The sequence below is a fragment of the Bos javanicus genome, chromosome X (genome assembly GCF_032452875.1).
Source record: "Bos javanicus breed banteng chromosome X, ARS-OSU_banteng_1.0, whole genome shotgun sequence".
Lineage (NCBI taxonomy): Eukaryota > Metazoa > Chordata > Mammalia > Artiodactyla > Bovidae > Bos > Bos javanicus.
In genome coordinates this window covers 128,233,452-128,257,320 of record NC_083897.1, presented here as the reverse complement: position 1 = coordinate 128,257,320, position 23,869 = coordinate 128,233,452, and the positions used below count along the sequence as shown (strand labels likewise).

Below are 23,869 nucleotides of genomic sequence, written 5' to 3'. Positions count from 1 at the left end.
TATACCAAGCGTGGAATTGCTGGGTTGCATGGTAACTGTATGTGTAGTGTTTTGAGAAATCGCCCAACTGTCTTCCACAATGACTCTGCCATTTTATACTCCCACCAGCAATTCCTCCACATCCTTGTCAACACTTGCTATTTTCTGGCTTTTGAATGTCCTTATTTACTTGTATCAGAGCCATCCTTGTGGGTTTATCTATGGGGTTTACAATGCTTTGGGATCTGGCAGTGTCACACTTCACTTTACATTGGAATCGCCTGGGTTTTTATATATTTATTTTAATAACCCAATGCCTAAGCTGCAGGCTCAGGGAGCAGCAAGAGCTTCTAAAGTCCTTTAGGTGATTCCAGTGTCTAGCCAAGTTGAGAATCATTGTATCAAGGATTCCAGGCCCCTCTCGGACATATACTCTTTTTAATCAGAAATTTAAATCATGTTTAACTAGCTAGGCGAGGCTCACATTCATCTGAGAAATGGTGGGGGAGTGATCCAGATTTCTGTCAGCCATTGTAACCCTAACAGCTAAGGCCAGTTCTTCTTTTTTATTTTTAAGAAAGGAAGTGATTTCACCACAGCTGTACACAGGAGGGAGGGAGGCAGAATGTCTCCAAGGGTCCCAAGCGAACTGGTGAAAAAGCAAAAAACAAAACAGTAAAACAAAGGGCTGCTGGGTAGCGCTCCCCGCCGGTCCCCTACCTCTCTGCACAAGGAAGGTTTGGACTGTAGCCCAATAGGTGGCCTCTGGGTTCTTCTAGCCCGAGGAGGTGTCCAGTTAGCACTCCCACTTCCCTGCCACCACCACTGCCTTCTCCTTTTTAACACAGTTCTTTTCTGTTTTCGATTTTCTTCTTCCCAGAAGGTAGTTACTGCTATTAACTGTGCAGGATAGTGTGGTTCTTCTGAGTTTTTACAAACTGTTGCTGACGTGCAAGTTGGCATGACTGCCTATAAGCAGATGGACCCCTGCAACATGAGTTTTAGATGAGAGAAGTGTCTCACAGTGAGTAGCATTTTGCAAAGAGGGTCACCTGCAGTTTTTCCCCTCTAAGTACTGACTTAATCTTATTGTCACCATCTTACACCCACCACCACTGCGCCCCCTCCCCACCCCACCCCATAGCAACACCTGCAGTGGAATAGCCCTGCAGTGTGGGGATCCATGGACATCACAGAGAGAGAGGGCTCAGGAAGGACCACATGTAGCAGTGGGGCCTGGCTTGGGTTCTCTGGGGAACGCTGATGGAAGCTGGGCATTGCTCTGGATTGGGTGCTGCCAGGAAGCAGGGTTGAGTCCTGATGGGGTGTCTTAGTAACCTTACAGAGCAGGAGGAAGACCAGACTAAGGCTGGGATTGGTGAAGAAGCCAAAGTCACTCCTAGGAGCCAGGACCCAGGGACATTCGGTGATTTTGGTGGTTTGGACAAGTTCCTGCTCCGTGTTCTCACAAGATTCCAGAGTGGTCCTGTTTTTGTTCAGTCCCATCTTGAACTCAGAGTGCCCTCGTCTGATGTTGGAGTTCTGGGGAATTGTTTGTGTTCAACAGGAGAGTGCTTGGCCAGCTTTTGTCACATACCAGGCGTTGCTTTTCTCTGTCTCAGGACTCCTTTGGGCCAAGAATAGATGAGGGCAGTCAAGAGGACATTAATCCATGATGTCTACATTTTCACCATTGCCAAGATTTTGTTGATGATGAGGAAGTTGCTTCGAAAATGCAGGCTGGAGTTGGGTAAGTCTCTTCTGTTTTTTAAAAATTTATTTATTTAAAATGGCTGTACTGGGTCAGATTGTTGCAGTATGTGGGCTCTTTAGTCATGGCATGTGGGATCTAGTTCCCCAACCAGGGAACCCAGGTCCCCTGCACTGGGGAACTAGATGCCACACCCCAGCCACTGGACCACCAAAGAAGTCCCTCTTCTGCTTTTTTGTTGCAGGATAAGTTGCTGAATTCTCTGATGTGACCACAGTTGCACAGAAGACACCAATCAACTCTAACACAAACAGTTTCCACAAAGTGATTATTCGTCCTCTAACAGGCCTTGAAGCGAGGGGCCTAGATTATAAAACCCAGGCAAGGAGAACACCTTCCAGAATCCAGATAGGTACTCACAGCCCAGTTGGAGGTATTTAAAAAGGCCTCAAGCCTTTGATTCCTGTCCATGTCCTACTTTTAACAATCTTGCCAGGATCCTGTAGTTGGTAGGTGATACAGGCATTGTAAACATGCTTAAATTACCCCAACAATGCTGGCTCCATTTCAAGGCCCATTTATCTCTGATGCTATGCTAACATTATGAAGCATTTCTGTTAAACTCTGCTTTTGTTGTGGCTGTCTGATGAGTTAATGGCAGAGTGTCTTGATTTTCCTCTCTGTCTGTTTTGTACCTGCAGAGTCAAGGCCGGGCACTAGCTCTGGCCGCTGTCAGCTGTCCTGCCAAGACACAAGCTGCTAAGCAGGACTGGCTACATAATTTGCAGGCCCAGGGCAAAATGAAAACAAGGGGCCCCTCGTTCAAGATTTATTAACAATTTCAAGACAGTGAGAGCAGAAAGTTAAACCAAGTACAGGACCCTTCTGAGCCTGAGGAGGCCTGTCAGAGCCCTGTTGCCCCTGCAACATGGCAGAAGGACAACTGGGTTCCCAGGGCCCTAACTCCAGAGGAATGGCCAGAACTGGAGAACATTCCAGGAAGCAAACAGGAGCTGCAGTCTGAAGATAAAGAGACTGAAGGCCAAGATAGCAGAATAGCTACTGAAATTGAGGACCCTGGGATCCACAGATGAAAGGAAACCGTTCAGGGCAACCAACAGGTGGCCTGGGCAGGAGAAAATCAATGTGGGGGCTGAAAGCAGATCCAGTTCTTAACAGGATGGTCTATCGAAGGCCACTGATGAAGAAATTGGCCCAGTTCTTGAAGAAAGGTGAAGGACTTGGCAAATAGCCAATAGGGAGTGTTTGCAGAAGAGAAAAGTTTAATATCTAGGTTCGCCCTGGGCTTGTAACAAGGTGGTAGAGCTCACTGATCTAGACTTTGTCCGGCCATTTCAGCAATTCCTGAGGAACTTGGGAACGCAGGGAGAGGCACAGAGGACTGATATGATGATGGAGGCCTTGGCCCAGTGATAGTGTCATCAAGAAGGCTTTAGTGCCCAGATACTGATGTCCTCTCCTTTGCACATCTTGTTGAATACCAGCTAGAACCCCGAAGTCATAGAGAAGCCCGCAGCAGAAAGGTTCACTGCCATGAACAGAGCCAGCCATCAGTGATGGACGAGCAACTCTAGAAGCTGTAATTTTTCAAATTAACGTTAACCAAGTTTGCCTCTCACTTGCTTCTTCCCGGTGCCCATTTTTCACAAAAAACGTAGGTAACTAACATGTAATACCCAAGAGCTTTCTATTCGGTGCTGAAACGCAGAGCTGGCCCTGGCTGATGATAATGGAAATGACAATTCTAATGGATTAAATTGTAGCATTTGAAGAGTTAAGAAAAAGGCGGCAGTGCTTTTAGACTCCAGGGTGGATCCAAGCATTTCATTTTCTTGGCTTGGCCAGGAAATCAGAGGGGCCTGGGCTTGGGGGCCGGTCTGGGGGAAGTGCGGGGGGTGGGCCCCCCGGAAGTCGTGCTGCGCTGTTTAAACCTAAGGTGACCTAACGGACGGCGGGAGCGCCCGCCCGATCCTCGGCGCGGGGCGCGGCCATTGGTGACGCACGCCGGGGAGCACGGCGCCCACGTTTCCACCATTGCCTTCGCGCGGCCTCACACCCGGCGCTCCGAGTCCCGGGCTGCGGTCGTCCTCTCTTCTTCCCTCCCAGAGGCGGGCCCGACCCCGCCCCCGGCGCCCCGGGTGGCTCCCGGCGGCCCCTCCCACCTCCTACCCTCGGCCTCCCCGGCGCGGCGCACTCCCCGCCGGCCGCAGCCTGACACGCCGCGCGGCCCCCCCAGTCTCCCCGGCCGTCTCCCCCAGGCATGGCCCAGGGCCTCGCCTCACTATGGCAGCAGCACGGCACAGCACCCTCGACTTCATGCTCGGCGCCAAAGGTGAGGGCGCGCGCCCGCCACCTGCCCTGTCGCTCCCGCCGCCGAGCGGGCTGGGGCCGGCGGGGCCGGGCGGGGCGCGCGCCGCGGGCCGAACAATGCGGACGGCCGCGCGGCCCCGGCTCCGGCGCGGGCGTCTCCCCGGCTGCCGCGTGCACCGGCGCCCGCGCGGAGGCCGCGCTCCTCCTCCCGCCGCGCTCGGTCCCGGCGGGAGCGCGGGGCCCTGAGGGGCCGCGCCGGCTCCCTCCTCGACCCGGACCGAGCCGGCCTCCGGGGCCCGGGTCGTCCACCCGCGTCCCACGAGGGATCGGTCGTCCCCGTCGGGGTCCCCTCGCGTCCCCCGCGCGGGAGGAAGACTCCGGGGTGGGGGCGCGCGCGGGGGCCGGACCGCAGGACCGTTCCCCGTTCCCAGTTCCCTGAGGCGGGCGAATTCCCCGGGGGCTGGGGCTCCCCTCGTGGGAGCCGGCCTGGGGCAGGACCGCGCCGCGCTCGTAGAATTCTCAGACAACTGCGTAGGAGACAGATTCCCCCGGAAAGGAACGGGGCAGGGGAAAAGGAAACGATGATTATATTATTATTGGGCGGGGGTGGGGGGGTTGAGGTCCGAGCGCGGGAACTGTTAAGTCTCGGGATCAGGGAGGCTTCGAAGACCGCGAGCCGGCCAGAACAGAGGGCTGGGAAAGTCCGGACCGACTGCAGGAATCGTGGAGACGAAGGGTATTCTGCACGCCTTTTTCTGGTGCTTCTAACACGGGGTGGGGGGGGGGGAGGGGTAGGACTGCTGGTCTTTTTTTCTGGTGGCTTTTAAACCTGTGAGTGCCGCAGACTTGAATCTGCGCTTCCCGTCCGTCCCACTTGGAGGTCTCACCCAAGTCTTGCTTTTTCACTGTCTTCCTCCTCATTGAAGCTAGAGCCATCTTTTCTGTTACTGTTGAAAACATTACTTTCACACTTTCTCTCCCTCAGCCCCCTCCCCCCCCTTTTTTTTAACTTCTGAGTACTCACTCAGCATTCTCCCAATGTAAATGTTTTCCAAGGGCATAACATGAGAGGGAAAAAATAAGACTTTAGGGACAGAAGGAAGACCTACGTTTGCGTCGTGTCTTGACTGGCTCTGGTTGTGACTTTCTCAACCTTTCTGAGCCTTATGGTAACAATGGAGGACAGTGCACACTTCGTAGGGCTCCCCCGCCCCGGACTTTTCAATGGAGTTTCTGTAAAACACTGCAAGGTTGTTAAGTAGTATCAGGCTATTTGGGTGGTGGGGAAGTGACAAGGAGAAAAAAGCATTTCTTAGTTCGCTCCTTTCTGGTGTGGGGCTGGAGATGGCTGGGGAGAATCAGAAGATGAAATGGTGATTGCAGATAGCTAAAAAGGTTTTGTTGAGTAATTAGCCTGCTAGCTTTAGGGCTTAGTGAAGTTTCTAGCATACACAACTTAGAGGTGAGGAGAGTGAGGCTTGGGGAAGAAATAGTGGTTCAAGGTCACTAAGCCGCTAAGTTGAGTTTTTGGTGACAAGCATGTATGAACACTCACCTGTTCTCATTGAACGTGGGTTTTCTAGGCTGTCAGGAGGGTAACGATGAGGTTGGAAGATTTGGCACTTCCCTCAATCTAAGTGCCCTTGCTTGAAGCCTTAAACACTTTTCAGCTTAATTCAGGCCGTTCCCAATGGCCTTCTGTGTTCCTTTGTAGAAGCCAGGGGGAAAACTAGAGAACTTGTACATTTGGGGCAGTCACTGGTTAGAGAGGGAGAGAGAACTCTGGACCTGCAGTTTGGAAGGGAGGAGGAGAAAGAAGCTGGCAGGTTCGAAGTTGGTGAGGTGTGGAAGTAGCATCTGAATAATTTAGTTGTGTGCAGAGAAAATTAAAAAAAAAAAGATTGAGGAGAATTCCCAGCCAGTTACTCTTAATTCCCAGATTGTTTATCTTCAAGATGAAAAAGTTTTGATGGCAAGATGAAGAAAGAAGATACTAAGGGGACATGTGAGTAGGCATCTGTGTTAGATCTTGAGTCTCTGCTGAACTGTTTCTGGAGAAGGAGAACCGTGATTCTTATTGTATTCCCCCATCACTTGATTTTGGGTGAGATACCTAAGGTATCTACCCTTGTACAATAAAGGGATCTGGCTAAACTAGGATCAAAGTTTTTGGTTCTCATTAAGGGGCACTTGGTGAGAAGTCTACCACCTGTGAGGTCTCCAAAAACATTTATTTTAATTGATAATAATGAGTCAAAAGACATTACTCTTGGCATGTGAGTATTGGATGTGACTCAAGGGTGAGTCAAATGCCTGTGGAGCCTGGAATCATGTTCTTTTTCCCATTTGTCAGTAATCCTTCCTAGTGCTCCAGTTCCATGATGTGATTTTATTGGAATTAAACTTGAACCACTTAGTTATTTTACTATGTTGCGATTCTGTATAACATAGTTACCACTGCAAGCCAGCTAGTACCCAGCAGCCACTGGGCCATTGCAGCCAATTATAGGTTGGGCCTGGCTGTGCCTGTTTAGTTCTGGTTGATGAGGTAACTCAGGAAATGTTAATTGCTGCTGGAAAAAAAAAAATCTCATCTTTGATCTTGTAAGTGAAGTATTTCACTGTGAAGACCCTTGAGCCTAGAAAACACTTTGTGATTTCTCAGCCTGAGGCTAACAAGAGTAAACATGTCCCACATTGGTATAGCGTAAGCATCTCTGGGCAGGTGGAGGACACGTGGTTTGTTTACATCAGGCAGCCAGCAAGTGTGCGTTAGAGGTAGAGGAGAGTGAGGCGCGCCTGACCTCTGCCTGCCCTGGCAAGGTAGCACTCTTCTTTTTCATGTCCATTTCATCCCCGGGCTGGAAGTATCTTTGGAAGCTGACCTTCATGGTCTGGGATACAGACCTGTTGGTTCTGATACATCATAGATGTTTGAGAAGTACTGGTTAAATACAGTACCTGATTGGTGTTACGTTAAAGGTGGAAAGCTAAAGTCCACTAGAGGAAAACCAGGCACACATTTACCTTTAGAATGTGGAGAATGGGTCCTGAGTGGGGAAACGTGGCCAGTGCTATTGGGTCCACCTTTTGGACCACTGATCTATATAGTTGAGGTAGGGAAACAAAGTGACTTGTGCCATTCAAATGAACAAGTTAGTTTCATAACAAAAATCTTATTTAATACATTAAGAACACGGATGTTCGCTGATGGCTTCGTGGTTAGGATTCTGGGCTTTCACTGCCATGGCTTGGGTTCAATCCCTGGTTGGGGCCTGAGATCCTGCAAGCGGGTGCCACTGCCAAAAACAAACACAAAAACAACATAAGTCTCCTTGGGAATTAAGGGCTTAGCCAAAAAAGGTGTAGGATAGGGGTTCTTAAATCATATCGCCTTTAACCCTCATTGGGAAAGCCTGTGGAACGCTTCTTAGCATAAGAATTTTAAATGCGTAAAATAACCCTTTAAAAAAAAAAAAAGAACATCTTCAAAATAAACCCTCTAATATGTGGCATAGTAAATAGTAATATATGCTTCTTTAGTAACGCATTAAAACATAGTCTAGCTTCGGGCCTCATAATTTCCATAATTTTGAAGTAGAGCCATGAAAATCGGTATTTCAGCTGTTATTTGATAAGCAAAAACTGCGTTTCTGTTGTGACAATGGCCAGGTAGTTGGTAATGTGCAGTTTTACAAGCAGCAATGAATAAAATGTTAAGTTTCAGTTAGTGAAAATAAGGATGTATGTTTTTCTCATCTATGTTCACAGAGTCCCTGATTTGTGTCTAGTGGCTCTTTGGGAGTCCGTCAACCCATAGATCCTAGGAGCTAGAGAGAGGACTGGAACTGTCATTTCTCTATATTGTTCCTTTTGGGAGGAGGTTAGGACTTCCCTGGTAGCTCAAATGGTAAAGCGTCTGCCTACAATGCAGGAGACCTGGGTTCAGTCCCCGGGAGATCCTCTGGAGAAGAAAATGGCACCCCACTCCAGTACTCTTGCCTAGAAAATCGCGTGGACGGAGGAGCATGGTAGGCTACAGTTCATGGGGTCGCAAAGAGTCGGACACGGCTGAGCGACTTCACTGCACTTCACTTCCACCGAGGCCAAAGCTGTAAGCAAATGTCCCTGCTTCTTCAAAACATCTTTCTGAAAACATGAAAGCCAATGTTTACTAGTTGTCTCCTGGGCTAGGCTCTGCGCTAAGCTCAGAAGACATTATTTTATGTAATCCTCACAACAGCCCTATATGGTAGGTTCTCTTATCCCCATTTTAAAGGTGAACACATAAGCACATTGAAGTTTTTCTCTTAAGTGGGGTATCTGTGATTCAAAGCCCTGTCTCTCTGACTCCAAGGCCTTTTTGTTAATTGCACAATTGTGAAGCGTCTGAGTTAAGGCAGTGCGTCTCAGTGGCCATGTCTCCTGCTTCGCCCTCCACCAATTTATCGCTGTTTCCTCAGCTTGGTGAGGTGCTTTCGGCATCCAGTCGGCCAAGGATGCTGCTCAACATAGTACAGTGCACAGCATTGACAAGCCATCATGTCTGGTGCTGAGGTAGAGAAATCCCCAGTGTAAGTTCTAACCAAGTTGTGATCTGGGTGGCCAATCATTAGCAAAATTTCCCTGGTTCTTTTTGGAAGTCTCCATGGTGCCGGCAGGGTGGAGGATGGGCCTTACCTTCCCCTGAGGTTTGCACTGAGGTCCGTTAGTGCTTCGTACCCAGCAAAGCCTGTGGCTTCAGGTGACCCCTCCCTGAGTTCCTGAACCATCGACCTCTCCACCAAACTCCTGTTCTTGCATGCGTTTACTGAGCTGCTTTCTGGTGGAAACATCATCTTTGTGTATTTTCAGTAGCTATTACTATAAGCATAAAACTTAAGCCAGTTTTTATTGCATCTGGCTTTTTTTGTTCTTTTGTTCAAGCGTAGAAAAAGCTTTTTCCCTTCCCCTTCAGCATTATCATTATCTTTGTCCCATTACACTTTATCCACCACCATGACACCACCCACACCCACACCCCTGCTTTAACAATGAAGCTTGGGGCGGCTGCTGAGTGGGGAAAAGGCATTCACAGGCCCCACGCTAGACTGACATGAATCACAGTCTTTGAGGGCTGGGTAGTACCTGGAATTTACATTTTTAACCAGCTTTCCTCCCAGCACTTCTGATGCTGATTAAGTATGAAAACCACCACACAGTAATAGGATCCTCATTAAAAACAAAAACCCCCTTATACCAGAAACCATGCCCATCCACGTCTTTAAGTGCTGTGGATTGTACCTGCTACCCTCTCAAATTCCTTGCTCACTTTTTCCCTGGCTACTGTTCTTGGCCACAATCTCTCAACTTGTCTCTCTTGTCGGGGAAGGGCTCAGTCAACAGATCCCTGCCCCTTTTCCCATTTCAAAGCCTTCCTGTGACGTCTCATCACGCTACAGAATGACTTGAGAGTCCTTATCAGCACTTGCAGGGTCCATGAAGGTCCGTTTCTACCCATTCTGTATCCTCACCCAACACACAATTGAGTCTCACACTCCTTGTGCTTCCACATAGCACCTGGACTTAGAATTAATTTTCTAACAGCCCCAGGGAAGGTATTTTTTGTGTTACATAGGTATTCTCTCATACCTTAATTGTCTTTGAAAATGTTTTCTAGTCTGCCTGGGAAGGTCCCTCCTTGGAGTCAGCCTACATTTGGCATGCTCTTCGCTCCCAACTCTGCAAGCTTCTTAATAGCTCTGATCGTGCTCTATTTGACCCCAGGCTGAATAATTGCACATTGCTCGGAATTCATCTTGTGAGCTTGCCATTTAAAAATTGTGTAAACCTTAATGGTTTTTTCAAGTACAGTTCTGAAACTATACCCATATCTTTAAGCCTGTAGAGGTAGCATATGGTAAAATTGTTAATACTTTTGCTTTATATCAAAAATCCTCACCTAGTTCTTACTTGGTAGTTCTCTAGTTGTTTTAGATGCTTTGCAAAGGATGATAGCTGTTTAAGAAATTGACTCTATAATCCAGGTATTAGGAATAATCCCCACCCCAGCTAACAAGATGTATTTTTTTCAAGTAATCTGAAGCTCTGCAGGTGATGGTTTCTTAAAAAGTGTTTTCCAGTTTAATAACCGACTGGTAGATGGTTTGTCTTGTGGGGTTTTTGTTTTATTTTTGTGGGGGAGAGCTGGTTTCATTTTGCAGTGGAGGAGTTAGCAGTTTGGAATGTTCTTTGTCTCCTATTTTTTTTTTTTGGCTGCCCTATGCAGCATGTGGGGTCTTAGTTTCCTGACCGGGGATCGAACACCCACTCCCTGCAGGGTCTTAAGCATTGGCCTGCCAGGGAAGTCTCTCTTTGTATCCTCTTAATTGTATAATGTAAATAGTTTTATTTGAAGGCCTTCCCTACCTTCTTGGGAGGTAGACTGAAGTGCTGTGGTCTCTCAAAACTTTGAAAAGTTAGAGCGTTTGGTGTTGAACTTGGGACCATGGAAAGATTTGTAATTATGGACTTTGTAATTTGAATTGAGACCACCGTGGTTATAGTAACCCTTGGCAGGTAAGGATTAGTTTGAAAGTTACTGGATTGTGGTTGAGCATCTGTTTAGAAACGTGTTCAAGAAAGCTATTATTGATTTTAGTTTTTGGAGTCACGCATATTCTGGGCATTTTAATCCACCATTTCACTGCAGTTGTAAGCTAAACCTGCTGGTGTGCTCTGTGGCTCCAACCACCATTTCATGGTAGTTTAATTACAGGCTCAGTTCTTTTGAAAAGTCGGGAAACCTCCTCAATTGAATTCTGCAAACCAAGTATGTAAACCATTGCACAAATGCTCTTTTAAACCCTTACAGCTAGGCACTTTTCCAGACCCCGGGAAAAGACAACTCTGCAGCCCTAAGTTGTGGTGGGCTTGCATTTTGTTAAACTGACGATGTCGCTTATGTTCTGGAAAGAGCCCCTGCACTAGTGGCTGTACTTGTGATGAAAGATATTTATGCACTAAGTTGCAGAGTCAAAAGGAGCTGGTAAGACCCAGTAGCAATTTCTGGGATCCTGAGCTGACTTGACCCTTTGGGTAGTTTCCCATGTACCTTAATTTCACCCTTTGCATAAAGGCACCAGTGATAACAGGATCCCACACATTGTGTTGTTGGGTGGGATGTCCAATAAAATATTTGAAAGAGTGTCAAGCGATACATAAAACACTTCACGCTAATTGCAATACTTAGCGCTGAGCACTTTGAAATTCTGCCAGTGGGTAAAGATGATCAGTTATAAAGAGGTGTGAATTTCACTTACTGAAAGATAAGGAAAGTTTTGCTGCCAAAAAAGAGGCAGAAAATAAAGGGTTGGCATGTGATTTGAAGGTTGGTCTGCTTAAAGGACCACTCCAAGTTACTAAAGCAGAAGTTTAAGAAGACATTTTGATTTTTAAGATAACACTTCCATGGGTTTCTGTTGCATGACTGTCTTTTCCCCTGGAGTGGAAATTTCTCCTGTGAGACTCCTGAGCAGTTTCTAGGCTACTGTTATATTTAACACCAAATGCAGATTACAGTGGTCAAGCAGTACTGATAGGATAATGGGCATTCTGAATTTCTAGAAAATATTAGAAGAGATCTCAAACTGGGTTCAACATGGAGCCCTTTCTTTTTTTTTATTGAGGTGCACTGTATTCGTTGCAGGTGTACAGCGTCATAATTCGATATGTGTATATATTGCAAAATGATCACTGCAGTAAGTCTAGTTAACATCTGGCACCATACATAATTTGAAAATTATTTTTTCCTCTGGTGAGAACTTTAACATCTCTTCTTAGTAACTTGCAAATATGCAGTATGGTGTTAACTATAGTCACCAATGCGTAGTCACCGTGCCGTGCATTACATCCTGTGACTGACTTATGGGACCCCTTTTCTTAGAACCAGTGCTGTGGATCACACTTGGGAAAACAGTAGGGGTTTAACACTGAATTTTTGAACTGTTTAATGCTGTAGCTAAGTGGCCCAGTTAGTTCTGGGGTTGTAGGAAGTCATGGGCCTGTCAGTCCAAGTGTTTGATGTTCCTAAATGGGATCTGTCTAGGTTGGAGAGGAAAAGAGCTTAACACCAGTTTTTCTGTTTGGAATATGATAGGTCATTTAAAAAGAAAGCATTTTGCGGATGTTAAATTGTTAATAGAGTTCACATGCATATTTTTTTTCTTTGCATAGAGGGTATGGCTTTCCTTGAAGAAACTGCAGAAGCTGTTCAAGTATTGGTTTATACATTTGTCTTTTTAGGTGTTTTCGTTTTAAATTATGTGCTCATTTTAGACTCCCTACAGGGTGTAAGGAAATGGGGAAAAACCCAGATCTCTGATCTTATGACAAGTAGATAACCACTGTTGATGTGTTGGTATGTGAGACAAATGGCTTATTCTTGTCCTATATATAACTAAAGGAGACAAAACTGTGCTGAGATTAAAAGCACTGGATCTTTGGAGACCAGTTGCTTGACTTTGGAGCCTAGCTTTACCACTTATTAGCTCGGTCACCGTGAGTACATCTTGATGCCTTGGCCTTATTGAGCTGGCTGCACTTTCAGTACTTAGCAGACATTCTTGCCTCCTTACTGATAGCATCCTGTCCATTAACGTTAAGTACGATGCTGGTTGTAGGTTTTTTGTAGATAACTCCTTATCAAGCTGTGGACATGCCCCTCTGTTCTTATTTCCTGGGAGCTTTTATTTTGAATGGGTGTTGAAGTATACCAAATACTTTTCCTCATCAATTAATACCATGTGTTTTTATTTTCTTCCCTAGTTTATTAATACGGTACATCAGATTGATTTTTTTTTTTAAAGTATTGAACTTGTATACCTGGAGTAAATCACATTTGGTCATGGTACATAATAATTTTCCTATATTGCTAAATTAATTAAGGATTTAAAGAATTTGTTAAAGATTTTTGTGTTTCTGTTCATGAGGGGTATTAGTTTGGTTTGTAGGTTTCTCTTTTGGGGCTAACTTTGTCTTGTTTTGCTGTTAGGATAATGGCTTCATAAAATGAATTTGGAAGTGTTCTCTCCTTTTTTTATTTTCTGTAAGAGATTATGTAGAATTGGTGTTTAATTCTTTAAATGTGTGGTAGAATTCTCTAGTGAAACTATCTGGGCCCCAAGATTTCTTTTATTTGGAATTTTAAAATTTCAAGTTCAATTTCCTTAAGTTATAGGGCTGTTCAGATTACCTGTTTCATATTGGCGGGTTGTGGTTTGTGTTTTTTGAGGAATTAGTTCATTTCCTTAAATTGTCAAATTTATGTGTATACAGTTGTTTGTAGGTTCCCTTATTATCCTTCTGGTGTTTGCAGCATTTAGAATGATAGTTCTTTGGTTCCTAATACTGGTAATCTGTATCTTTTTTTTTTTCATCAGTCTTGCTAGAGTTTGTCACTTTTATTGATCTTTTCAAAGAAACAGTTTTTGGCTTCACTGATTTCTCTATAGTTTTTTGCTTTCAGTTTCATCGATTTCTGCTGTTATCCTGTTCCCTTCCTCTGCTTGCTTTGGGTTTTTTATTTATTTTTAACTGAAGGATAATCACAATATTGTGTTGGTTTCTGCCATACGTCAACATGGTTGCTTTGGGTTTATTTTTCGCATTTTCTAAGTTCTTGAAGTGGGAGCATAGCTTTGTGGGTTGAGACTTTAAAATGAAGGCTGGTACTTTAAAATACTCTTAACTCTCTAGTGTGAGGCTATTCCTATTAGTTACTAATGTAATTTTTATGTATTCGTTAAAATGCAGGGTTCTTAGTTATGCAGGTTATTAGCTGTTTTTTTTTTCCATATTTAGTAAGTTGCTAAGTTAAATGTAGAAAATGTTCCTTGGATTATTCCAGTCTCGAATTCTAGAATGTCACTTCTGAGAATTCAGCTTGTTGAATTACAGCTGAGCATCCGTGCTTGTTGTTTAAGAATTTAGAGTTGGAAAAGATCTCAGACTTGGGGTCAGCAAACTAAGGCCCTTGGACCAAATCCTGCCCTTCTGGCATCTTTTTGTACCATCCTCCAGCTAAGAATGATTTCTGCCTTTTTACTTTTTTTTTTTTTTTAATTTCCAGCAATGCTGCAGAGGCTTATGGGATCTTAGTTCCCAAACCAGGGATTGAACCCAGGCCTTTGGCAGTGAAAGTGCCTAGTCCTAACCACTGGACTACCAGGGAGTTCCCTCTGCCTTTTTAAAGGGCAGTAATTCAGTTGCATACAAACGATTGTGACAGGACCCGACTCAGCCTGCGAAGCCTGTCGTCATTCCTGTGTGGCCCTTCACAAAGCAAGCCTGCTCACCGCTGCCTTTAGATATATAAGCCAGCTTCAGAGCCGTCTGGAAAATGTGCAAGTACAGGTCCCAGGTGCCTCGCCATCTGTCGTAGCACATGCCCCCTCCCTGTGCCCTCAGTCTTTGTTGCTGTGCCATTCTCCAGCCACACTCACTTTGCAGGCACCTCCTGGGCCCTTCTGAGGTGGGCAGACTTGGGTGTCGACTTGGCTGAGTCTGGCCTAGCCAAAGCCAGAGCAAGGGAGGGTGCCTGGGCTGCCTCGGGGCATTTCTGACATGAATGTGATTTTTGACATCCAAGTTCACAAAGTCCAAACTGCTTTATCTCCGGAAATCGTATTTCATGGTTGATTTGCAGCCTAGCATAAAAACTCTGGCAGAAACCGTAGCATTTTTTATAGCAACATACATGTTTTTCATAATAGGTCTGAGCTGGGAGAGAGCCTGCCCCCCTAAAAATAGTGGGAAGAAAGCTGGATATTCATATTGTTTAAGTGATTGGAAAACTTATTTCATCCTTCCTGGACTTAAAAAAAAAAAAAAAAGTCCTACCTTTTCTACTTTGGGAAAGAAATCTTGTTCTCCTTCAGAGTGGAGCCGAAGGCCGTGCCTCCTTGGGTCAGCCTGTCGTGTGCCCTCCCCCTGCCGCTCCGGAGATGGGGGGAGGTGGCAGGTGGTGGCTGGAGCTCTCTCCATGCCCCGCGGCGGACAGCAGTGTTGAACTAAAGTATCATAGGAGCAGTCGGTCCTCCTGGGCCAGGCACCTCAGGTCTTTTGTCCTCCAGCCCCAGACCCTGTCCTTCCCCTCTTGCCACCTGCTTGTCCTTTGGGGGTGCTGCTGGGTCTGCTTTAGCTCCCTTGAACGTCCCCTTCCTGTCTGTCAGGGTGAGCCTGACCCTCCGAGAGGGTTTATTGTGCCTGTGACCTCTTCTCTGTGTCCTCTGACCTGGTGATCTTCCCTTAGTCTCCTCCACACCTCCAGGCTGGTTGCCTTCTTTCTCCCCTGAAAGCCAGGGCCATGGCGTTTCTCCAGCGGCTCCCAGGAGAGGGCAAGCGGCTTGATGTTCAGCGCCTTGTGGCCAACGAACGAAAAGTGTTAGCTCCCCCACCACCAAAAGAAAGCCAGGCTTTTGCCTAGTCTCCCTTTTCTTTGCTTCATTTTATAAATCTTGGTTTTAGCCTCGCACGTAGGTAAGTCAGGATGTGAGGATGGGCGAGTCTGAGCCACATGCCACCTCTGGGGCAGGAGGTTCCCCCCCGCCTTTGCCCACTGAGGCTTGTGGGTGGTGGCTGTACTTTGAAAAGTATCCTAGTCTTCAGGAAAATGGCCGTACCAGGAAGAAGAGCTACACTATGTTATTAATATTAGTGTTCTGGTTCCAGAGTGTAGAGGGATGACAGTTGTGTCTCATAGATTACTCTTTTTTTAAATCCTCCTCTAGTTTCTTAAGGAGATTGTTTCTAAGTTGCTCTTATTTTAAAGTAGAGCCAGGCTCCTGCCACCTCCCCAGTAGGTGTTGGGGGCCCACATGACTGTGGGAAATGCCCTTTTCACTGCTCCTGCGGTGGGAAAGGGGAGGCCGGGAAAGGGGAGGCCGGGTGGCGAAGCAATTAGCAATGTGTTGACAGTATCCTGAGTGCACCACAGTGTGACTTTTAAAAAATAGTCATTGTGGCTGGTACTGTAAACAGTCCCATATGGTTTTCCTTAACATACGTTTGCATGAAAAGAGCTAGGGTGTTATTTCTGTGTTATATGGCTGTCAATTCAACTTCAATAGGTCCTTTGCTTTCTGTCTTGAGTAATTTTTTCCTGATTTAGTTTTTCTTCTCTGTGCATATCAGAAACTGTGCTCTGAAAATACGCCCAAAGTGTTGATGTCATTGTCCCTTTTAGAATTCTGCAGCCCCACCCTGATGCTGGGATTTATTTATTTATTTTTTTATTGAGGCAGTTGTAATTGACATAACATTTCAGGTAATGATTCAATAAGTGGAAATATTGCAAAATGATAGCCCAGTGTCTGCTTAACATCCGTAAGCACACGTAATTACAAATTATTTCCCTTGTGATGAGAACTTTTCAGGTCCACTCTCCCAGCAGCTTTCAAATATACAATACAGTATTCATGACTAGCTGCAATGCTGTGATTGCACCCAAGGCACTGACATGGGCTGCAGACATGTGTTAGTGGCAGGAAACCATCTCCAAGGCCTCAGACAGCATCTACATGAGGCAGCCCTTCAAACACATTTTAAATGATGAGGGTGGTGATTGGTGGGGATGGGTACAGAAGACCACCCCTTGCGACCCCTTTGAACTGGTACCTGTTTTTTTTTTTTCCTTTGGGTAAGTGGCTTGCAGGATCTTCATTCCCTGGCCAGGGATTGATCCGGCACCCCCTGTAGTGGAAGCTTGAAGTCTTAACCACTGGACCAGCAAAGTCTCTGGGGCCTGTCTTATGGTTGATTGAAGGGTAGAGACTGGCTTCTGGAAGTTTGTTGCCTTGATTACCCCACAGTAACTGAGAGTATAAAAGTGCCGTTTGTTTGTTTGAATGTTTTTGGACCACTTTGCTGAGAGATATGACTCATACAGTTGCTTAATTAAAGTTCAGTGGTTTTTATTATATTCCAAGTTGTGCGACCATACCACAATTTTAGAACATGCTCGTCAGTCCAGGAAGAAACCCTATGCCCCTTGGCCGTCACTCCATTCATTCCTTCTAGATCCCTGTATCCCAGGGCCTGGCAGCCACCAATTTGCTTTTTGTCTCTAGGGATTTGCTTTCGCTGGCCATTTCATATAAATGGAATCATGCAGTGTGTGGTCCTTTGTGCCTGGCCTCTTCCGCTCAGCGTGTGTTGTAGGTTATGTCAATATCACATTCCTTCTGTGGCAAAATAATTGTCCATGGGGTAGATAGTATCACACTTTGCTTATTCATTTATAACTTGATGGGTTGTTGGGTGTTTTCACTTTTTGACTGTGAGTCATGCTGCTTTGAACATTCCTGTTGGCGTGGGTTTTGTGTGATGAGATTAATCATCCTGCAGCTGTTAGAAACGGGGACTATATGACCAAGTTGTCGAACCTAAGACAGACTGAGGAAGCACCTGCTTGACCTTCACTTTAATCCCTGGAAATGAATTAGGCTTTTGAATGTCTGAGAAGTCTTCTGATACACAGACCTGTTGTTAAAATTAAATTTTTAAAAAATATAATTTTAAATTTAAGTGTGTTTTTGATAAACTATGAAGACATCTGTTTATCATTTAATTTCAGTAATGTGGCCTTGTTGCTTCTGCCTTACAATATTCTTTTTTAAAAAATCTAGCATATTCAGTGTGCGTTCAAAGGATGTTGTTCTTGAACCCTTAGGCTGTCAGCTGGGGTGGAACGGGGCCCGTGAGGAATGCTTATGCTATTTTGTTGTTCTCAGAGTGGTTATGCCAGTGGGGTTGGTAACTCTGGAAGATTTTTTTTAAACATGATATATTTTACATAGAGTACACTTTAGCGTACAGTTCTGAGTTGTGACCAGAGCATATGGTCCTGTGAACACACCACTGTGAAGATGAGGATACCTGAGAGGACTTTTAAAGCAGGTACTCAACTGCTTCCAACTGTATTCGGAGTCCCTTTTCCTTTGCTTCCTCTTTTAGGGGTCTGTCAAGAAGACCAAAAAGCTGGTAAACTGCACAAGCCAAGCCTGGCTCTTAGGTTCTCTGACACATCAGAGTCTCAGGTTGGGGGGAAAGGATACCTGCCTTTATGTTTCCTCTTGTGGGGAGCTGCAAACGGATCTGCCCACAGCTTCAGGGCCATCCTCCCACAGAGAGAGTGCAGATGTCTGAAAAGAGGAGGCGGGAGTAGGGGTGGGCTCTCTGACCTGGATGTGTGTGGAGGAGGTTGATCAGAGGGCGCCTGGTACCAAGTATCAGGGAGGGCAGGGAGCTCTGGAAATTCCAGAGTCTGGGGAGTGGGAGGTGGAAAGGAAGGAGGCTGGGTTTGGGGCCTCACCTCTTGGGCATGGTGCAACCATGGAAATAATTAACAACCTCTTGGAGCTTAAATTACTCGAGCTTCGTGGGAGAGACCTAGGAGACAATAAAGTTGGGGGGTGGGACGGTCCTGATTTTTATAAGCCAGGTGCTGCTTAAATGTGGGCGAGCAGAAAGGAACGCAGCCTAATTATGCAGAGGGGACTAGTGGGATTGTGGCAGGGTGGTGGCCCCACAGAGGCAGAGACTGGGTGTTGTGTAGCTTAAAGCCCTCACACCTGAGGTCCAGAATTTTCTTAGTTGAAGTATTTGAAGTCAGAAAAGACTTAAAGGTGCAAGTCACGGTCATGGGGTAGAGTCCAGAGTTTTTCTAAACATGTGAGAATTGCTTATTTTCTGAGGCCAGCCTCTCTAATGGAATTCACTTAGTTAAGGAGGTTACTGTATCTTAGCCTCTTAAAGTTGAAGAAGTAGAAATCTAACCAGAGCATATTTCCCTGCCTTTTTGCCAGGGCACCAAGTGTCATAGGATTTCATTGGCAGGACTCTCTCTTCTATTTGGGCTAGTAAGCTTGGCTGATGTAAGTACATGGCTGATGTACTTAACTTACGTCCACAGGGCCGCCCACCTTATGGATCAATGATTAAATGGTGGTGCCTGATATTGAGGGATCGAACATTGGTGCAGGCTCCTTATAGGGACCCTATAAACAGTCGTCTCCTTTTTAACATTTGAAGAAATGAGGTGTGTAAGTGAGGGCTGTCCTGACCAGTGAGTTTGAGTGGTGCAGAGAGGCTCTGGTGGGGGACTCTGGGGAGAAGCTGGGGGGGGGGGCAGGTCTCTTTAGGCAATCGTAAGTGGCAGGGTTATTAACCATTGGTGGGAAGGAGTAGGGAAGTCTGAGCTGGGTTTTGATTCCAGACTTGAGATCAGGACAGTGTGGTGAGCATTAGGGCGGGAAGAAGGTTCCAGCTATATTTACAGATTTGGGATTCGGCCAGGGTAAGAGGAATGAGGTTCATTCTCCTGAGAGAGGCCTATAAATGGGTCTCTGGGACAAAATGAGGCAGGGAGATGAAACCTTGTCTTCCCTGGCCTTCTTTTGATAGTGGTGTATTTAATTTGGACCAGACCTCCAAGTTGATTCCTCTTAAGTTCTTGTTGAATAAACACAGACAAAGTGGGCAGTGGTCTGGAAATGAGGACGTTGAGTTGCCTGTTAGACAAAGGACACATTTTGCCCTGGGACAGGTCGCTGTGTTGCTGAGCACTGTGGAAGGCTCTGTCTGAGTGCTTCGCTAGTTAAATGTCATTCTTGCTTGGGCAGAGTTTTCTAAGAACTTGTGCCAAACAACATTTTTATTAGCCTAGTTTGGATTACCATGTCGACTTGAATCCGGTGTGCTTATATTTCTTTTATCATTGAATCTATTTTCACATTTTCTGATTTGTAGGCATTTATGACATTGCTGTCTGGTATTCCCAAATTTGGGTAATCATTCACATCATATTTTCAACCCAAGTTGAGTAATTCTGTTACAGCCAGTACATTTTGTTTGGTCATGTTACATGTTCCTTACTAGACAGGCACAGAGGTTGAGATTGGATAATTAATTGCAGAGCAGTGGCTCTAGCTGAAACCTGTGGCTATAGCTAGCAGGGACTTTGGACTTTTTTCAGGCCCCCTGTTATATTTCTATCGATATAACCTTTTGGTAACTTGAGTGTGGTTAGTTTGGAGATAGTGGGGAGTTTGGTTTTCTTTCTTGTATTTAGTGGTTTAGATCAGTGGTTCTCAAACATGGCTGCACATTGGAACTTCCCAGGGAGCTTTAAAAATGTGATGCCTGGGTCCCACCCTCAAAGTTTTCTGTAACTGGTGTAGGATGTGGCATCAGAAGTTTTATAATTCCCCAGGTGGTTATAATGTGCAGCTAGGATCATGAAAACTACTGGTCTGGGTGTTCCAACAAGATACAAAAATAGGATGATTAATTTAGCTAGATGAATTTTTCATTTGACTCACAAAACATTTATTGAGCACTTGGGATCAAGATGACCAAGAAGGTCACCTCGTTAAGGCTTTTGGAACTCATTTCTTTGACTTCGCTCTGGAAAAGAGATCCTAGGTAGGTGTTTCAGCTCCAGTTCTGCTTTCTGGAGTCTTCTCCAAGGGCTGGGAGCAGCTTGGCTGACAAGGGAGCCCCCAGGTCTGGAGGAAGGTGAATATGACATGAGGTGAACAGTGGACAAAATGGTGTGATCCCTGTGTCCCTGGCAAGGCTGGCACACTAGATGGCCACAGGAGCTAGGCGGCGGCGACCACTAGAAAGGTCATTCAGACCTAGGGTATTTCTACTGAATTGGGAAATAAGCCCACAGTGTAGAAATACAAGAACACTAAATTGGATCTCTTTTGTAATGTGTTTTCTTCAATTTGCAACCTGGCTGGAGGTTAGCCCCCTCTGCCTTTCTGTTAGGATGGTCGCCACACTGGGCTTGGCTAGCAGTCAAGGGCTTTGTGTGTACCAGACAAAGACACCCCCTTTTCCTACCCAAGGGATAGAGTATGCTCCAGCTCAGCCCCGGGGCTCTTGTTCAGCACACAGCCTGGCCAGTGACCCGCAGGGTGGCCCTGCCGGCGTGGCCCCCTCCACCATCATGGGGGGTTTGTGTTCAGTTGTGGAATGTGCCAACTGAACTTGGGCCCGAGGCCATTTACAGGGAGTGATGATTTGTTTTATACACTTTCAAAACAGAAAACATCTGTTCTGGCCAAGGAGGGATTGAATAATTGCATAGTGGCTTTCCTAGTCACAGTTCAAGTATTGCCGGGCGCACTTGTCTTCACCACCCCACAGCTTGGTCACTTCCATGGTGGCCTGACCCCCACCCCTGGCTTCTCAGACCCAAAAAGAACAAGATCACATGTTTCCATCAAGTTTGACATTGAAATTTTTTTTTCCCAGGGGCCAAATTCAGTCTTAAAACCATGGTTCTGGGGGATAAAATTCAAGCTTCCCCCTTTTAACTTCCTGAAACCACTTTCAGAATAGCAAAGCCAGCTAGATTATTTTTTGTCAAATGAGTTTCCCAAACACAGAGTTTTGCTGGGAATGAGGGAGGCTTACATGGAACAGGAGGTCGCCTCTCACGTTGGGCAGTGCTTGTGCTCAGGTGGGGCAGTGGTGTGGACGCCCCTCCAGGGGTCCCTTCCTGTTGTGGGACACAAGGCCCCTTCCTGAAGAGGCTTCAGGTCGTTTGGCTGAGCACAGGGCTCGGCTGCCCCCACACTCCCTGACCCGACTCCGGGCCCCATGGCCTGCCAGGCGGCACCATCTGAAAGCAGGGGGCCCCTCCCTTTGGGATGAACTCCTGTTGGTATTTTTATGAGGGGTTGGAAGTCCCTTTGCTGTGCCTACTTGCTCCTCTCACACTTGGTGGTATCGTACAGGTTTGTGGGTGGGGAATGCTTGTCTCTACCCACACGCGGCGTGCTATCTAGGCATACACACCGCCTGTCGTTCAGTTTTGTTCTAAATGTTGTCTGTGAGGTTGGGCGGTGCTACCCTAATTGCTCTGTGTTTGGAAATGGAGAAGATGAACGAAATCACTCCTTCACTGCCATCTCTGCTACTGCATTTGCTTTTGTTTTTTTTAAGCATAGTTAAAATCTATATTTTGGTGGGTGTATTAGTCAGCCAGGGCTGTTGTAACAAAGTACTACAAACTGGTGACTTCAAGCTAAAGAAGCCTATTCTCTCCCAGTTTTGGAGGCTGGAGTCTGAAAGCAGAGCATCAGCAGGGCCACGCTCCCCTAAGGGGTCGAGGGGCAAGTCCTCACTGGCCTCTTCCAGCTTCTGGTGGCTCTGCATTCTTGGCTGGTGGCCATCACATGCCAGTCTCTCCCTGTCTTCACCTGCTCCTGCTCCTCCTTCCTGTGTCTTCCAGGCTTCAGTCTCTGATAAGAACTTACTGGAATTAGGACCTACCTGGATACTCTAAGATCTTTAACTACTACATCTGTAAAAACCCTTTTCCAGATCAGGTTGCATTCCCAAGTTCTGAGGGTTAAAATGTGGCCATATATTTTGTGGGGGGGTCACTCTTCTACCCTCAACAGTGGGAATAGATGAAATCGTCTGGTTTTCAAACGCCAGTTAACTTACATGCTAAAAAAGTCTGCATAGGCCAGAATAAGACCTATCTGCTGCCCAGGGTGGGCTCTGAACCTGGTTTGTAGCCCTCATTCTTACTGTGCGCTGGAAGGTGTTCCAGATGTCACTGGAGATCAACTCTGTGTAGATTGAAGGAATTCTTCCAGTCCATTTTGGCACGCCTTAGTTTATGGAAGGAATTCTAGTGTAATTTTCTTGTGAAACCGCACTGCGGTCAACTGTGGATCTTCCATTTTTTTTCTTTTTGCCCTTGCTTTAAGTCACAGGGGTGCTTTGTTTGGACGCTTCTCAGCCTGCCCTCTTTTCCTTCAAGTGGAAAAAGCATCAGCCTGTGGTGGGCTCATGGGACAGTACAGAGTAACTCCTTTTGTCTCATTGTGGTTCTTTATCTTAACCTTCTCAAGGAATGAGTGCTTTGGCAGATACAACTAGAGAATTAATTGCATTTTGCTTTTCATCTAAGTATCATACTGTTGGATGTTCTTGAAGATTTTGGATTCAAGTAAACCTGCAGAGGTTAATGCAGTTTCTATAACCTTGACCTCAGTCCTTGATCTGAGCTCCACTTTGGTGGGGGTTGGGGGGGGTAGCCCATGGGATGGGAGAGAGGGGCATCAGAATGCTTAGCAGGTTGTAGCATATTGAATTGTTCATTTTCTATCAATTAAAAATAGGTTACTGGGTTGTGCTGTTTCTTTTTTCCCAATAATAAAAAACAAGGCATCCTTATTGCAGAACACCTGGAATACAGAGTCAAAAGTTTTGAAGTCATTTATGGTACCCATCAACAATGGATGGAAACCCTTTTCTAGTACTCTAGATCCTCATTAAGTTATTTCACCTAAAGTGGAATGTCTTTTATCGTGTTTTTATTTGATTTCTGGCTAGGCTGAATATTTTGTTATGCTATTTCTAGTTGGCTCAATTATCCGTCTGCATTTTTGGCACAGCTCTTCTGTGGTTGGTGTTGCTGTTCTTTCTGTGTTACCTGGTAATCTGCAGCCACTCCCTATAGGGTTGAGAAAGTTCTAGTTCATAACAAAGGGGATAAATGATGCCCATAGCTCTGTTCAGGGTTTCTCAAAAATTCATTCATCAAACTGTGCTTTGCTTCTCAGTGTTTCATCTGACCATCTTGCCTTCTCCCCCTGTTCTCCAGCTGATGGTGAGACCATTCTGAAAGGCCTCCAGTCCATTTTCCAGGAGCAGGGGATGACGGAGTCAGTGCACACCTGGCAGGACCATGGCTATTTAGCGACGTACATAAACAAAAACGGCAGGTGAGGTGACCGTGAGCGCTCCTATTCGGATCTGAGCGCTTCAGCTGTGTGTATGGAA

The 23,869-nt window shown here is 46.0% G+C and overlaps 1 protein-coding gene across 3 annotated transcripts in view; it reads left to right on the top strand.

Moving 5' to 3' along the window:
- Window positions 1–3,957: 3,957 nt before the first annotated feature.
- SMS (spermine synthase) overlaps window positions 3,958–23,869 on the top strand; it is a 50,183-nt gene continuing 30,271 nt past the window's right edge. The window contains exons 1-2 of one of the 3 annotated variants that reach the window (XM_061407916.1): window positions 3,958–4,043; window positions 23,691–23,811. In XM_061407916.1, coding sequence (XP_061263900.1) covers window positions 3,995–4,043; window positions 23,691–23,811 — 170 coding nt within the window. In that variant the 5' untranslated portion in view covers window positions 3,958–3,994. Of the gene's footprint in view, window positions 4,044–4,662; window positions 4,758–17,910; window positions 17,957–23,690; window positions 23,812–23,869 lie in introns of those variants that run through there. The other 2 variants (XM_061407915.1, XM_061407914.1) reach the window with 2 other exon arrangements.